We start from the raw sequence: 14,816 nt of genomic DNA on the forward strand, positions 1-14,816 counted from the left end.
CCCACTTGCCCCACGCCCTGCCCCTGCCCCGCCCCACACCACCCCCGTCCCCAGCAGGAAGCAACCAGACGAGGTCTTCTGCTGTACTAATGTATTCCATCTTTCAAAAAGAAAGACATGATTTTAATATTACTTAACAATATGTTAAAAAAGTAGCCAGGCAGGCCTCCGTGTTAATACAGTCGTACACTCTCTAACAGACTTGATGGTGTGAGTACTGGGTGGGGTTTTGTTTTTGAACTTTCTCATTCTGCAAGGGATCTTACACAAGCTGGCTACAAGTCGGGGGGTCAGACACAAACAGCGCCACGCGTACACTCTTGAACAGCAGATTGTGGAGGAGAACGGGAGAGGGCCGGCCCGCCCAGCCCGCCTCGGGTGGGATGCAGGGCACACGAGAGCTGAGTGACGGCAGTGCCCTGGCGGGGACAGATGACAGGACAGGGCGAGATGCAGAGGCAACGAGCCACGTGGATGATGAAACGCGTCTCTGGCCACGGCCCAGGCTCCCGGGCCGCGCGGTGGAAAACCGGCGGGAGCTACAGTTCCAATCCGACAGCACGGCGCTGTGCTCGACGCCTCACTCACAGACTACACGCACACGAGCTACCAACGCGGGCCGAGCGGCGGGTTCTCGGTCTGGGGGGTCTCAGGTGCGGCGGCCCACCCGGCACAGCCCTGGGCAAGCACAGCAGCTCTGGGGCCTGGCCCACCTCCCGCGCATCCCTCTCCAGGCGGTCCTCATTCAGTGGGCAGCAAAAGTAGCTTTTTTCAAGCTAAAATTGGACCAGTTGATGGACAGTCTTTGTCGGGTCTGTCTAGCGGAATCCAAACAGAATCTGTGAAGACAAAGAGCCAAACGGTCACGGACGGCAACAGCCCACACCCGAGCTGGTGTCGGCAAAGCCTAACGACCTCCTTGGGGGGAGGGGGCCTCAGTGTGCCAGACCCGGCGTCAAGGTCCCCTCCATACCTGGCCACCCTCCAGAGCGGCCCTCGGGAGGACGGGGATCCCCTTCTTCAGGACACTGGCCAGTGCCCTCAATGTCCTCTGGTGTCCTGTGTCCTTTTCTAACTTGTCCTCCAGGGATGCTGCCCAAGGGAAGCTTCTGAGGAGCCCATCTGAGAACGTGCCGACAGCCACCACCCTGCCCTTCTCCGTGTGTTAAGCCATGGAGATCCCGCCTGCCCTCATTTATCCACGAAAGCACACGTGAGTGTCATATGGGACTTTGCACATGAGACTCAGTCACAGCTGCCCCCAGCCCCCCACTCCCTGCGCTCAGGGCCGCAGCAGGTGCAGAGGGGAGCCCCCAGGGCCTCAGAAGCAGGCCTCCAGCCCTGGGGCCCAGCTCTGGGTCACACACCCTGCACGCCGAACAGCATCTGGAAAACACCACATTCTACCACCTGCTTCCCAGGCGATAACGGCCGGCTCTGTATTAAATGAGGAACGCTTCCTTTCAAAAGCCTTTACTTTGCATAATTTCCAAAGTTCTCACCTGTCCAGCTCTCATATGAGTATCAGAAACTTGAATTAAGCCTGAAAATGGTTACTGCTGCCAAACGGCCAGACGCTGAAGTGTGCTCGTCTACACGGCGGTTCAATCTCGCGCAACTTCTCGTGCTGCTTGCTGGGCCATCAGTGTCCAGGTGGACAGAGTCGTGTGTCCGTCCCCACCCTACTCCCAAGCACTGTGCCACCTCCCAGAATCCAACCTCTCTTTCCCTGGCCACAGCTGGTCAAATCCCGAGTCCTAGTGGCATCACCTTTACAACCTTTGGGAAGCTCCCCCGTCTGCCTCGACCGTCTCCCCTTGCTCTGACGGTAGCTCCCAGCGGCCCCCCATCAGGCTACGCGCGCCCCCGCATCGCTCCATGCGCGGTGGCTAGAATGCCCATAGCTGTCCCCGAGCCAACCGAAGCAAGGCCCCCAATGGGCTCTGCCAGCACAGGGCCCCCAGCCGCCGGCTCTGCCTCCTCCCCACGCCCCTGACTCCCCTGCACCCAATGCTCTGACACCCCCTGCCCATCAGGCCTCCATGTGGTCCGCTGTGGACCGTGTCACACGTCCAGAACACGTGTACACAGGTGACCGGGACCACAAAAGCCTGGGTCACCACACCCCGACCCAGATCAGGAAGCCTGACCCTGCCAACCCCACGGCACCTCGCTGTCCTCTCCCAGGAGGCAGCCTGCACCCTGGCGTCTGTGACAACCGCCCCATAATCTTGCAGCCCTCACCCGTGTTTGCGTGTGCTGATTTCTGAACTTACAGGAACAGAATCATCCTGTGTGCATTTTTTCCTTGCTACTTTCATTCAACATTATGTTGTGCAATTCCTCCACGAGGCCACAGTGTGCTCGTTTCCAAGGCTGTAAGAGCTCACCCCGCAGAACAGACAATGGAATACTATTCAGCCATCAAAAAGAATGAAATCTTACATTTACATCGACATGGATGGAACCAGACTGTATTATGCTGAGCAATGTAAGTCAGAGAAAGACAAATACCATGTGATCTCACTCAATTCAATGTGGAATTGAAGAAACAAAACAGAGGATCATAGCGGAAGGAAGGGAAAAATAAAATAGAGGAAATCAGAGAGGGAGACAAACCATAAGAGACTCTTAACCACAGGAAACAAACTGAGGGTTGCTAGAGGGGAGGGGGTTGGGGGAATGGGGTAACTGGGGGATGGGCATTAAGGAGGGCCCGTGATGTGATGAGCACTGGGTGTTATATGCAACTAATGAATCACTGACCTCTACCTCTGAAAGTAATAATACACTTTATGTTAATAACTGAATTTAAATAAAACAAAATTTTAAAAAATGTACTTTAGTTGTGTCTAAACTGAACTTTATATAAACAGGGTATTATGTATATTCTCGTGTTCTGCCTTTTGTCTACTATTCAGTTTGTAAGATCCACGTTGTCTAGTCTGTTCCTTCCCACGGCTGTACAGCATTCCACGTGTGACTGTATCACCACGTACCCACCCTACACTACTGCGTTTTAGAAACATTCAATTTTACAAAATCCTTCTTGGGTTTTAAATCTACAGATAAATTTTGGGAAGTGAGCTAGCTTTATAATATTTACTTTTCCTATCAATGAATATAGGATCTAGTCCAGGTCTTCAACGGTCTCTCTTTGCTCATGCTTTACTGCCGTCTATGCATGGTCGTGGGCAACTTCTGTTGGATTTATTCATGGAGACTGCATAGACTCTGGTGCTGTTAAACATACTGTCTTTATTTACACTACATCTTCAAATTACGGGTGGTACAGAAAAACATAACTTCCGTACGCTGACCGTACAGCCAGCCCCTTTACTGAGCTCTTCTTCTTGTAAATTCTCTTGTAATTCCCTTTGTAGTCAATTAGACCATCTGTAAGTAAAATGGAATTTTATCTCCTGTTTTCCACTCCTGAAGCCTTTAATTTCTTTTCTTCTCTGATCACACTGCCCAGGAACCACAATTTAAGGCTGAACAAAAGTGGAAACAGAAAGCATCTTTGTTTTGCACGTGCCTCCACGTTTCCTGAGAAAATGTTTCACGGAGATTTCTTTGCTCTCTTTTGGTAAATCTCCTCTTCAGGTTAAGGATATTTCCTTCTACTATTAGTTTACCATTTTTCTTTCCTTTTTTTTTTTTTTTTTAAAGATTTTATTTATTTATTCGACAGAGATAGAGACAGCCAGCGAGAGAGGGAACACAAGCAGGGGGAGTGGGAGAGGAAGAAGCAGGCTCATAGCGGAGGAGCCTGATGTGGGGCTCGATCCCACAACGCAGGGATCAGGCCCTGAGCTGAAGGCAGACGCTTAACCGCTGTGCCACTCAGGCGCCCCTCTTTCCTTTTTTTTAAAATTAGTTGAATGCTAACATTTTATCAAATGTTTTTTTTCTGAACGTATAGAAAATGATCATACGGCTCTTCTTTAATTATCAATTTAGCAAACAGCATTTGTGGATTTCCTAATATTAAATACTCCTTGCATTCACTCCTGGGGTACACCAGTTTGGTCATACATTGCTTTTTTAAATACTGTTGGATTTGGAATGTGACGTTTTTTCTTGATGATTTTTGCATCCAATTTATTCATGACTGAAACAGATCTGTGATTTTTCATGTTTTCTGTATTGCTTTTAGCAGATTTTGATATCAAAATCTTCTCTCATAAAATGAAGTGAGGAATCTTGTGCTGTCTCCTCTCGATTCTCTGGTAGAATCAGTACAAGGCTGGATAATCTCTTTGAAGTTTTGGGAGAATTCTCTGCACAAATGTCAGAATGTAGTGTCTCACTGGGACTACTTGTAACTACTTCTCTGACCCCTGATGGTCACTGGACCACATTCGGGCTACTTTGTGACTGGGCTGACTTTGTATTTAAGTTTTAAACTTAACTGTGAAGTTGCTCCCCGTGGCCTCTTACACTTGAATCACTGCACTACCTGGAGCTAGGCCTTCCTTTCCACTCACACCGTCACAAAGTTTAAGAAAACCTTTTCATCATGGAAGACGTCGAACCCACACAAGCAGAGTGTGGTGACATGGGCGTGGCCATGGTCCAACTTTGATAATTACCAACATCCTGGTTCCTTTCCATCTAATCACTGTACTGTTTTACGTCTTTTCCCCCCATTTTATCCTGACCAGTCTCTCAAAGGTTTATTTAGTTAATATTTTCAAAGAGTCAAAGTTTGGCTTTGCTGATCTTCTCTGTATTTGTTTTCTGTTTCATGATTTTTTTTAACATATTACCTCCTTTTACTTTCTTTGGGCTTATTTGGTATTCTTTCCCTAATTTCTCAAACAAAATCCTTAACTCATTAATTTTCAGGTTTTTAAAACTCACTCGGCAACCTTAAGGCTTCACTGAAAGAGTGCGCGAGAGCAAACTGTCCACATCCCACAGGTGATTGTATGCAGTGTTTTCCTTCCCTTTTAGTTCACATATTTTTAAAAGTCGTCTGTGGTTTCTTACTGAACCCATGAGTTAAACATATATACTTCAGATTTCCAAATATTTAGGCACTTAAAAATTTACTTCTTGTAAACTGCCGACTTTATATGTGCGGTGGTCAGAGAACACAATTATATATATTCATTCTCTGAAACCTCTGTGCCTTGCTTTCTGTGGCCCAGAACCTGCCCCGCTTCTGTGAGCGCCGCACCCCCCGCCCCCCCGTGTGCCCGAGAACACGTACGCCCTGTTCCCTCGACGCACTTTCATCTGTATTCACGGGACTGAGCTTGAGGCCAGGCTCTGCTCATCGTCCACGTCCCTGCGGATGCGTGCACTGCTCAAGCCAGTGGCCGCACAGAGAGTCGGAGACGACCGACAAGGAGGGTGGATCTGATTCTCTGTGCAGCCCAGATGATTTCCTGGTTGTATTTTGAGGATATTTCATGAAGCACCTAGTTTGAAATGTCTGTCTTCCTCACACATTGAACTTTTTAGCACTATGTAGCAACCTTTATCTGTCCCTTATATGAATCCATATTCTGTCTGATGATAATCATACAACAGCTCCCTTTCCCTCTTCCACCTTTCTATTCATTGTACTTTAGGTATGTTCTTATAAACGGTGTGTGTGTGAGCGCACGGGAACGCATGCATGTAAATGTGTGTGTCTGTATATTTAAAATCGTTAACACAATCTGACAAACTTTTTTTTTTGTCTATTATGGTTGCTGATAAAACTGAACTTGTGTCTCTTGTGTTTTTAATATTTGTTTACTGTACTTTCTTTAAATTTTTTTCTTTTTGAGTTTTGATTTTTTTCCTTCTACAGAGAGCAATTTATACATTCTAGTTCTATTCTTTTAATGCTTACTTGTAAAACTGTATCACCCATTTAGCTTTAAGGCTGAATATTGAATACTTAACTGTTAAATACCTCAACAAGAAAAGGACCTGAGGATACTCAGCTCGGACTATTTCACACCTGCTTACACACTATGGCTGTTCAATACTGCGGTTCTTTCAGACATAATGGTTAATTAGACATTATTACTATCTTCTTACAAAGAATATGTTTTATTTAACAACATTTATCAGGCTGTTTCTCTCTCTTCTTCCTGCAAATCACACTGTCTTTCTGAGATCAATCTCTTTCCTTGATTTTTTGATTTTTTTTTTTTTTTTTTTTAAAACACAGACCTCTTTGGAGCAAGTTCCTGCAGTTTTTCTTTACTATGGAAAAGAACAGGTTTGTGGGATACATAGTTACAGACCAACAACTTTCTCTCAACGCTGTAAATATCACTCCCCGGTCTTCTGGTTTCACAGCTGCTATGCTGAAGAATGGGCTTTTGTTTACCCCACTGGTATACGTTGTGCTTCTGAGCTTGTAGATTTGGACTTCCCACTAGCTCTGCAAAATCCCCCAAATCTCTTCAAATACAGCGTTTCTTTAGTCTCCACCTTCTCCTAAGGGGGCTCCAGTTAAATGTATGTCAGACTCAGTCTCTCCTCCACATGTCTGAGCCTCTTTCCTCTTTTCTAATTTCCTTGTATGTGGGTGCATTCTGGATACATCTTTCAGAGAGCTCTTCCAGTTTACTAATTCCCTCTTCAGCAGTGTCTAATCTATTTACCATGTATCTATTAACATCTTGATTTTAATCATTACATTTTTCATTTCTAGATGTTTCTTTCCCCCAGATCTTGGTCTACCTAGGAAAATATCTCTCCAAAGTTCTGCCTTTATCCACGAAATGCTCTTCAGAATCCAGCTTCGGGGCAAACTGTCTCAGTAACTCAAGTGATTTGCCTACAGATTCTTTCAGACTTTGTACAAACACACTTCTGTCACCTGAGAATGACGATTCTATTTCTTCCTTCTGATTCTTGTCCCTTTTGTTTCCTCTTACACCCTCACAAACAGAAGTTGTAACAACAGGCACCCTTATCTTCTTTTTTCTTTTTTAATCTCAAGGGACAGCTTTTAATGTTTCACTGTAACTATGGCATTTACTGTATTTTATGGCTATCTTTTATTATGTTAAGGATATGCCTATCTAGTCCTACTTAAGAGTTTTTATTAGAATGGACGTCCAACCTTAGCAAATGCTTTACTCTGCCTGCTGAGACATATACACACACACACGCACACATATATAAATTATATAATAAATATAATTTCCAGAATCACACAGATTTCTATAATATTTCATTTATTTTTATTTTCATTTATTTTTATTTTTAATTTTTTTTTAAGTAAGCTCTAGGCTGGGTGTGGAGCCCAGTGCGGGGCTTCAACTCCCAACCTCAAGATCAAGACCTGAGCTGAGATCAAGAGTCAGATGCTTAACCAACTGAGCCACCCAGATGCCCCTACAATATTTCAGATATCAGTTAATGACCTTTTGCACTGCAAATTAACTGCTCCTTTTGTGTGTGTGTGTGTATTATCTGAAACAAACAGGTTAAAGAACGAACAAGGAACTTTAAAATGAAATTTGCTTGCCATAATTCACAAAGTAGATAAAATACTATTAAACATAGTACTAATGAAATCTGCTTATCAGGAAAACTGAGCAAATATCTAAAATGTTACTTTTCTCCTTAAAAGCATGCTTATTAGTGTGTTCCAATGTCAGCACACATGAGGATCACCAGGGACGTTTGTGAGAATACAGATGTTGGGTCCCTCCCCTCCCTCCCTCCAGAGTGATTCAGCAGGTCTGGGGAGGGGCCTGGAGCACTCGAGGGCCATGGTCCTCAACCAGTCTTCACACAGAGGGGAGGGGAGAGGTGACTGGGTGTGAGGGTGAGTGAGGAGGCCTGTGTGTGTGCTAGGGCTATGGGGGGACATGTGTGACCGGCCCCTGGGTCAGCTGACAGGACTTGTGTCCATGACAACCGGCAATGCTATGGGAGGGTCAGAGGGTCATGTCTGGTGGCCGTGAAACCACCACTACTCCAGATGCACAGCCTTAACATTTACCTTTTGAAATATTCCACTTCCCTCTCTGTCTCATCCATATCCACACTGTCTAGGTCGATATCTTTAGGCAGAAAGACATCATCTGTAAAATGAAAGAAAAGAGGCAAGTCAGATTACAAGAGAAACAGATCACCTGGCTTTACTTAATTTTAACAACTTTACAAACTGAAAATTTTCTCTAAAATGAGACTTTACAAACAGCCAAAGGAGGGCAGATATCTCTCATGTGCTTGTGAACATCCAGGTTCAACCTGGAAATTATGGAACTCACAAGTTTGCTGAGCAAAAGCAACTGCGGCTTCAGGTCCCACTAAAAGAGATCCACTTACTGGCACTCGGACTCCCCAAGGGACTGGTCTTTACCTGACACGTTTCCATGATGGGAGAGCCCTTGAGAAGACTCCTGGAAGCCTAAGGTGCTTGCAAGCCCAGAGTCTATCATAAGGTCCCTACTGGAGGGCGGGAAGGAGTGGCGGCATGCTAGTGAACAGAAGTCCAGAAGGCAGCCCCACGGGGAGGCGAATGCTTCCCTTGCAAGTGCCCTTCGCAGCAAGAGGACACAACTGACTGTACCCGGGACCCCGACATCAACCTCTATAGGAAGATGGCTCTCCCAGGCGTTCAGTCTCTATATGCAACATCCCAGAGACATAATCAAACACTTTCCAGGCTGTTCCAATAAAAAAGCAAAGCTGTATTTCACATTGCAGTTAAATCATCCTCTCTGAAAACAGAAAGGATGGCAGGGAGACTAATGATTCAGGATTATTCCAACTTCTAGAATCTCAGCAAGTTCGAGGGGTTCAGCTTCTTGCTTCTTCTCTGCCTGCCCTGTCTTCTACCTGTGGGATGCTGGGCACTTCCTGGGCCCTGTCAGAGCCCTGGGTGCCAGAGGCTACGTCAACACACAGCTGGGCTGCTAGGACGGCTGGCGGTGCAGACACAACACCTGGCCCCATCATCGAAGGAAGGTACAGAGTCTCCACTTCCCTGCAGACTTTAGCACGGGATAATTCTGTAATCTTTAGAAAACAAAGCCACCCTTTTTCCTTTCCCTGAGGCACTTCCACAGCAGCATAAGCCACGGCTCAGTTGTGTGGTAGCAGCGAACATTTTTGCTGACGTAGACCACCAGGCAGAGGGCCCTCACGTCTGTGAGCTCACAGAAAGGTCCGTGAAGAACCTCCCTGTAGGGACTTACATGAGCACAGCCCCTCCCAGCCACCCTCTGCCAGCACCCAGAGCTCCCTGCGCCCAGCTATCCTCCTCTGCACTACCACCGCCCCCCACCCCATCCCTCCTTCCACGGGGATTCCGACACCACCAAACCTCCACCATTGCCTCAGACCACTTCCCTGAGTTTGCACGTCCCTGAACTAGCTCCTCTGTACAGACACCTTCAGGCATCGGGCCCCAGTATGGGTGAAGGTGCGTCCCTATGCTCTGCTGCGAGCCTGCCCTGTTTCTGACGGTGGCCCTCCTGCCCCGCCTTACCCTCACCTCATGCCCTCTACAGGCCAGGCGAGTTCTCTGTGAACAGTCCGGGGCCCCCCATCTCTACCCACTGCTGCTGCTTCAGTGCTGGCCTTCGCCAGCCTCCCAGCCGGGCTCCGTGGTCCTAGCTTCTGCCCTGCCCAAGCCAGCCAGCGCCGAGTCATCCTCACAACTCATCCAGTTACAGCTTCCCTGCTTCCACGGCCCAATCCACTCCTCTCCGGCCACGAAGACTACTCTGGTTGGGCCTCCGTCTAGATGTCCACTTGCAGACCTCGCCTGGCTGCCGACTACACTTGCTGAGGCCCTGCTCGAAGAAATGCTGGTGGATGAGGAAGGGCGACATGGGGCAGGAGTGTTCGGAGACGTAATCAGAGTGAAGTCTAGGAGATCAAGTCTCTGATCAACAGCCCTTTGCATTAACAGTTCTGGAAGAGGAGCCACTGCAAAAGCGAACAGAGTGGGTGTGTCTGCTAGAAAGCTGTCTCACAAAGCAATTTCTAACCTTCTCTTCTGATTAGAATTAATAATCAGCACTGAATATCTTGGTAAAGGAAAAAAGTGACAGAACCATAACCAGATTCAGTACCAGGAAGACATTTTTCACAACAGCAAAGCTATGTTCATCAGAGTGGAAAGTGTGACCCAAGGATTTCATACCCAGCCAGGCTAGGCTAACACTGAGGGAGGGACTCAGGGAAGAGAGCACAGGTGCCTCGCCAGGCAAATGGAGACACGGAGAGAGTAGGGGCAGTGATCACCATCTCAGACAAAGTAGAATTCAAGGCAAAAGCACAAACACACCATGAAAGGGCACTGTTTAGTACTAACCCTACAATTCACTAAGAAGGTTTTACAGTTAGGAATGTGCACCGAATGCAGACACCTTTATAAAGCAGAACTGCAAGAGAGATAAGAAAACACAGAAACTTATTAATAATTAATAACAGAGGACAGATCAAGAGGACAAAAAACCAGGAAGGAAACAGAAGACCTAACCCTAAATATTATTGATCAATAGATCATGGAGATATCTATTCAATTTTCACCATGATAACAGAAAAAATACACTTTTATTTCAAGTGTATATAGAGCAGTCACAAAAACTGGTCACAAGGAAAATATCAGTCAATTCCATAAAGCAGAAATATTACAAATAATATTCTTTGATCGCAATGCAGAAAACCTAGAAATTATTAACATAAAAAAGGGTATCCCGGGGCACCTGGGTGACTTAGTCTGTGAAGTGTCTGCCCTCAGCTCAGGTTAGGGATCGAGCCCAGTATTGGGCTCCCTGCTCAGCGGGGAGTCTGCTTCTCCTTCTCCTTCTGCCACCCTCCAGCCATGCTCCTTTTCACCCTCTCAAATAAATAAATAAAACCTTAAAAAAAAAAAAAAAAAAGACTCTCCTACCTAGAAACCTAAAAGCCACCTATTAAACTACTGGGCAAAGGGTGGATAAAAACAAAGAAATTCCTGAATTTCTTAAAAAACAAAACAAAACACCAATGGAAACATTATCAGACTATGAGATATATTTAAAGGAATAATCAGAGGAAAATCTGAAGTGCTAAATACTTTGATCAATAAAAATGGTGGAATGAAAACAAATAAACTAAAGTCCCAAATCAGAAAGTCAGAAAATAAACAACAAAGTAAAAGAAAGCACAGGAAGAAAACAAAGATAAAAGCAGAAATTGATGAGATATTAGGAAGAAAAACAGTAAACCTAGATAATAAATAAAGAGCCTGGTTTGTTTGTTTTTTAAAAAGGAAATAAAATAAACTTTTTTTTTAAAAAAGTGGGCTCCACACCCAATGTGGGGCTTGAACTCATGACCTCAAGATCAAGAGTCACATGCCCCATTCACTGATCCAGTCAGGCACTCCCAAAATAAAAGATAAGCTATTAATTAGCTGAGTGTAAAGAATGGGGAGAAAACACAAATACACAAAATAAGAAATGGTGATGAAAACAGCCACTGAGAGGGGGTCCAAGATGGCGGAGGAGCAGGAGACCTGAATTTTGTCTTGTTCCAGGAATTCAGCTAGAGAGCTATCAAACCATTCTGAACACCTACGAACTCAACAGGAGATCAAAGAAAAGAATAGCAGCAACTCTGAACAGAAAAGCGACCCCTTTCCGCAAGGGAGGACATGTGGAGAAGTGACTCTGAGCAGATAGAGAAGACCGACCACGGAGGGAGGGAGCCTCCGTCAGCGGCCACTGGCATGTGACAGGGCAGCAGAGCACAAAATCGGAACGTGCCGAAGCCTGCTCCGGGGAGGGACATCGCTCAGGCTGCTAAGCGGGGGTGGAACCCTCACTGGGACGGTGTGGTCTCAGGATCCTCGGGGTCACAGGAAGACTGGGGGAGCTCCCAGGTATCAGAGCGGGAAAGCTGGCTGCCACCAGCGAGCTCAGCAGTGGGCTCTCAGCTCCGGGCTGCCATGAACAGGGAACCACGGCACAATTGTGCCACTGCTCTCCAAACAGGGGCTCGGTAAGCGGCAGAACCGGGGACAGCCTCCCTCCTCCCCTGGGAGGAGCAGCGCGGGAGCCCACCGCAGGAGTCTGCAGGGCTCGGAGGTCGAAACAGGGTTGCGTGCCTGAGATAGAAATGCTCGGCCACAGGCCGGGCGAGCACAGAGTGCGGCTGCAGACGAGGGAGACGGGAGTGACTGACTGCTTTTCCCTGAGGCTGCACTGAGGAATGGGACCCCCCAAGCTTTCGGCTCCGGGGCCAGAGATCAGGAGGCTGCCATTTTCATCCTCATCCTCTAAAGCTGGGCAGAAAGCCTTCAGGGAACAAAAGCCACATAGAGCAAACCGGAGCAGGTTACTCGCCCGAGATGGTACAATTCCGCCCCGGGGCAAAGACACCTGAGAATCAGCGTAACAGGCCCCTCCCCCAGAAGATCAGCAAGACCATCCAGCCAAGACCAAGTTTACGGATCAATGAGAACGGCCAAACTCCAGCGCTAGGGGAATACAGCGCATAGAATTCATGGCTTTCCCCCCCATGATTCTTCAGTCTTTCAACTTTAATTAAAAAACATTTCTTGGGGCGCCTGGGTGGCACAGTCGTTAAGCGGCTGTCTTCGGCTCGGGGCGTGATCCCAGCGTTCTGGGATCGAGCCCCACATCGGGCTCCTCCGCTGGGAGCCTGCTTCTTCCTCTCCCACTCCCCCTGCTTGTGTTCCCTCTCTCGCTGGCTGTCTCTGTCAAATAAATAAATACATAAAATCTTTAAAAAAAAATTCTTTTCTTGGGACGCCTATATGGTTCAGTTGGTTAAGCATCTGCCTTCGGCTCTGGTCATGATCCCAGGGTCTTGGGATCAAGTCCCACATTGGGCTCCCTGCTCAGCAGGGAGCCTGCTTCTCCCTCTGCCTGTTCTGCCTGCCACTCCCCCTGCTTGTGGTCTCTAAGACAAATAAAAATCTTCAAAAAAAAAAAACAAAAAAAACAAATGAACTTTTTTTCTTTCCTTTTCAACCAATTTTTAATTTTGTCAACTTTTTAAAATGTTTTTAAATCTTCATTTTTACAGTTACACTCTATCCCTTCATTGTATTTAATCTTACTTTGTATGTATGTAAGTTTTTCTTTCTTTACAAATTAGAGATATAGTTTCTTCTAACAGAGCAAAAATACACCCAAAATCTAGTGTGTGGCTCTGTTCTATTCACCTGTCTGATTATATTCTCTTTGTTGTTGTTGTTGTTGTTTGGGGGGTGGAGTTTGAGTTTTTTTTGTTTTTTTGTTGAAGTCTTTTTAAATTTTCATCTTCACAGTTACATTCTATCCTTTCAATGTATTTAACTTTATTTTTGTATACGTAAGTTTTTCTTTCTTTACAATTTTGAGACGTAGTTTCTTCTACTAAACTGATCAAAATACACTCAGGAGACAGTATATTGCTCTGTTCTGTTAACCTCTTTACTTAGTTTTTTTTAAAAGATTTTATTTATTTGACAGAGAGAGAGTGTGTGTGCAGAAGCAGGGGGAGTGGCAGAGGGAGAAGCAGACTCCCTGCTGACTCAATTCCAGAACTCTGAGATCATGACTCGAGCTGAAGGCAGATGCTTCACCGACTAAGCCACCCAGGGGCCCCTGTTCTGTTAATCTGTTTATATCCCTTCCTTTTTTATTGTTGTGTTTTTCTCTTTTGTCTTTTCTTGTCTTTTTTTTTTTTTTTTTTTTTAAAGATTTTATTTATTTATTTAACAGAGATAGAGACAGCCAGCGAGAGAGGGAACACAGCAGGGAGAGTGGGAGAGGAAGAAGCAGGCTCACAGTGGAGGAGCCTGATGTGGGGCTCGATCCCATAACGCCGGGATCACGCCCTGAGCCGAAGGCAGACGCTTAACCGCTGTGCCACCCAGGCGCCCCTTGTCTTTTCTTGTCTTTTAATTTCCATTTTTACAGTTACAGTCTGTCCTTTCATTATATTTGACTTTATTTTTATACATATGTAAGTTCTTCTTTCTATCTCGTTTTCTAAAAAACAGATCAAAATACACACAGAATCCATTGTAATTGCTCTATTCTGCTCACCTGTCTGATTTTTTTTTTCTTTTCTTTTCAGGTTTCAGTTTCAGGTCTGACTTGTTTAGTGTATATTTCCCAGGGGTCATTGTTGCCATTTTAGTATTTTGTTCTCTCGTTCATCTATTCTTCTCTGGACAGAATGGTAAAATGGAAAAACCTCACTTCAAAAAAGAGAACGAGAGGCAGTACTGACTGCCAGGGATCTAATCGGTATGGACATTAGTAAGATGTCGGAACTAGAGTTCAGAATAATGATTATAAAGATAACTAGCTGGGCTTGAAAAAAGCATTGAAGACACTAGAGAATCCCTTTCTGGAGAAATAAAACAACTAAAATCTAACCAAGTCGAAATAAAAAAGGCTATTAATGAGATGCAATAAAAAATGGAGGCTCTAACTGCTAGAAAAAATGAGGCAGAAGAGAGAATTAGTGATACAGAAGACCAAATGATGGAGAATAAAGAGGCTGAGAAAAAGAGAGACAAACTACTGGATCACAAGGGGAGAATTTGAGAGAGAAGTGACACCGTAGGGTGAAACAATATTAGAGTAATTGGGATCCTAGAAGAGGAAAGAGAGAGAGGGGCAGAAGGTCTATTGCAGCAAATTATAGTGGAGAACTTCCCTAATCTGGGGAAGGAAACAGGCATCAAAATCCAGGAGGCACAGAGAACCCCCTTCAATATCATTAAAAATAGGCCAACATCCCAACATATAATAATGAAACTTACAAATCTCAGAGACAAAGAGAAAATCCTAAAAGCAGCTTGGGGACAAGAGGTCAGTAACCTACAAGGGTAGAAA

At 45.6% G+C, this 14,816-nt stretch overlaps 1 protein-coding gene across 3 annotated transcripts in view; it reads right to left on the reverse strand.

The window, feature by feature from the left end:
* Positions 1-79: 79 nt before the first annotated feature.
* LOC103676619 (E3 ubiquitin-protein ligase RNF4) overlaps positions 80-14,816 on the reverse strand; it is a 207,227-nt gene continuing 192,490 nt past the window's right edge. For all 3 annotated transcript variants that reach the window (XM_040625119.1, XM_040625117.1, XM_040625118.1), the window contains exons 23-24: positions 7,964-8,045; positions 80-839 (exon numbers count right to left, since the gene is read on the reverse strand). In XM_040625119.1, coding sequence (XP_040481053.1) covers positions 746-839; positions 7,964-8,045 — 176 coding nt within the window. In that variant the 3' untranslated portion in view covers positions 80-745. The remainder of the gene's footprint in view (positions 840-7,963; positions 8,046-14,816) is intronic.

The sequence above is a fragment of the Ursus maritimus genome, unplaced genomic scaffold (assembly GCF_017311325.1).
Source record: "Ursus maritimus isolate PB19 unplaced genomic scaffold, ASM1731132v1 scaffold_8, whole genome shotgun sequence".
NCBI lineage: Eukaryota > Metazoa > Chordata > Mammalia > Carnivora > Ursidae > Ursus > Ursus maritimus.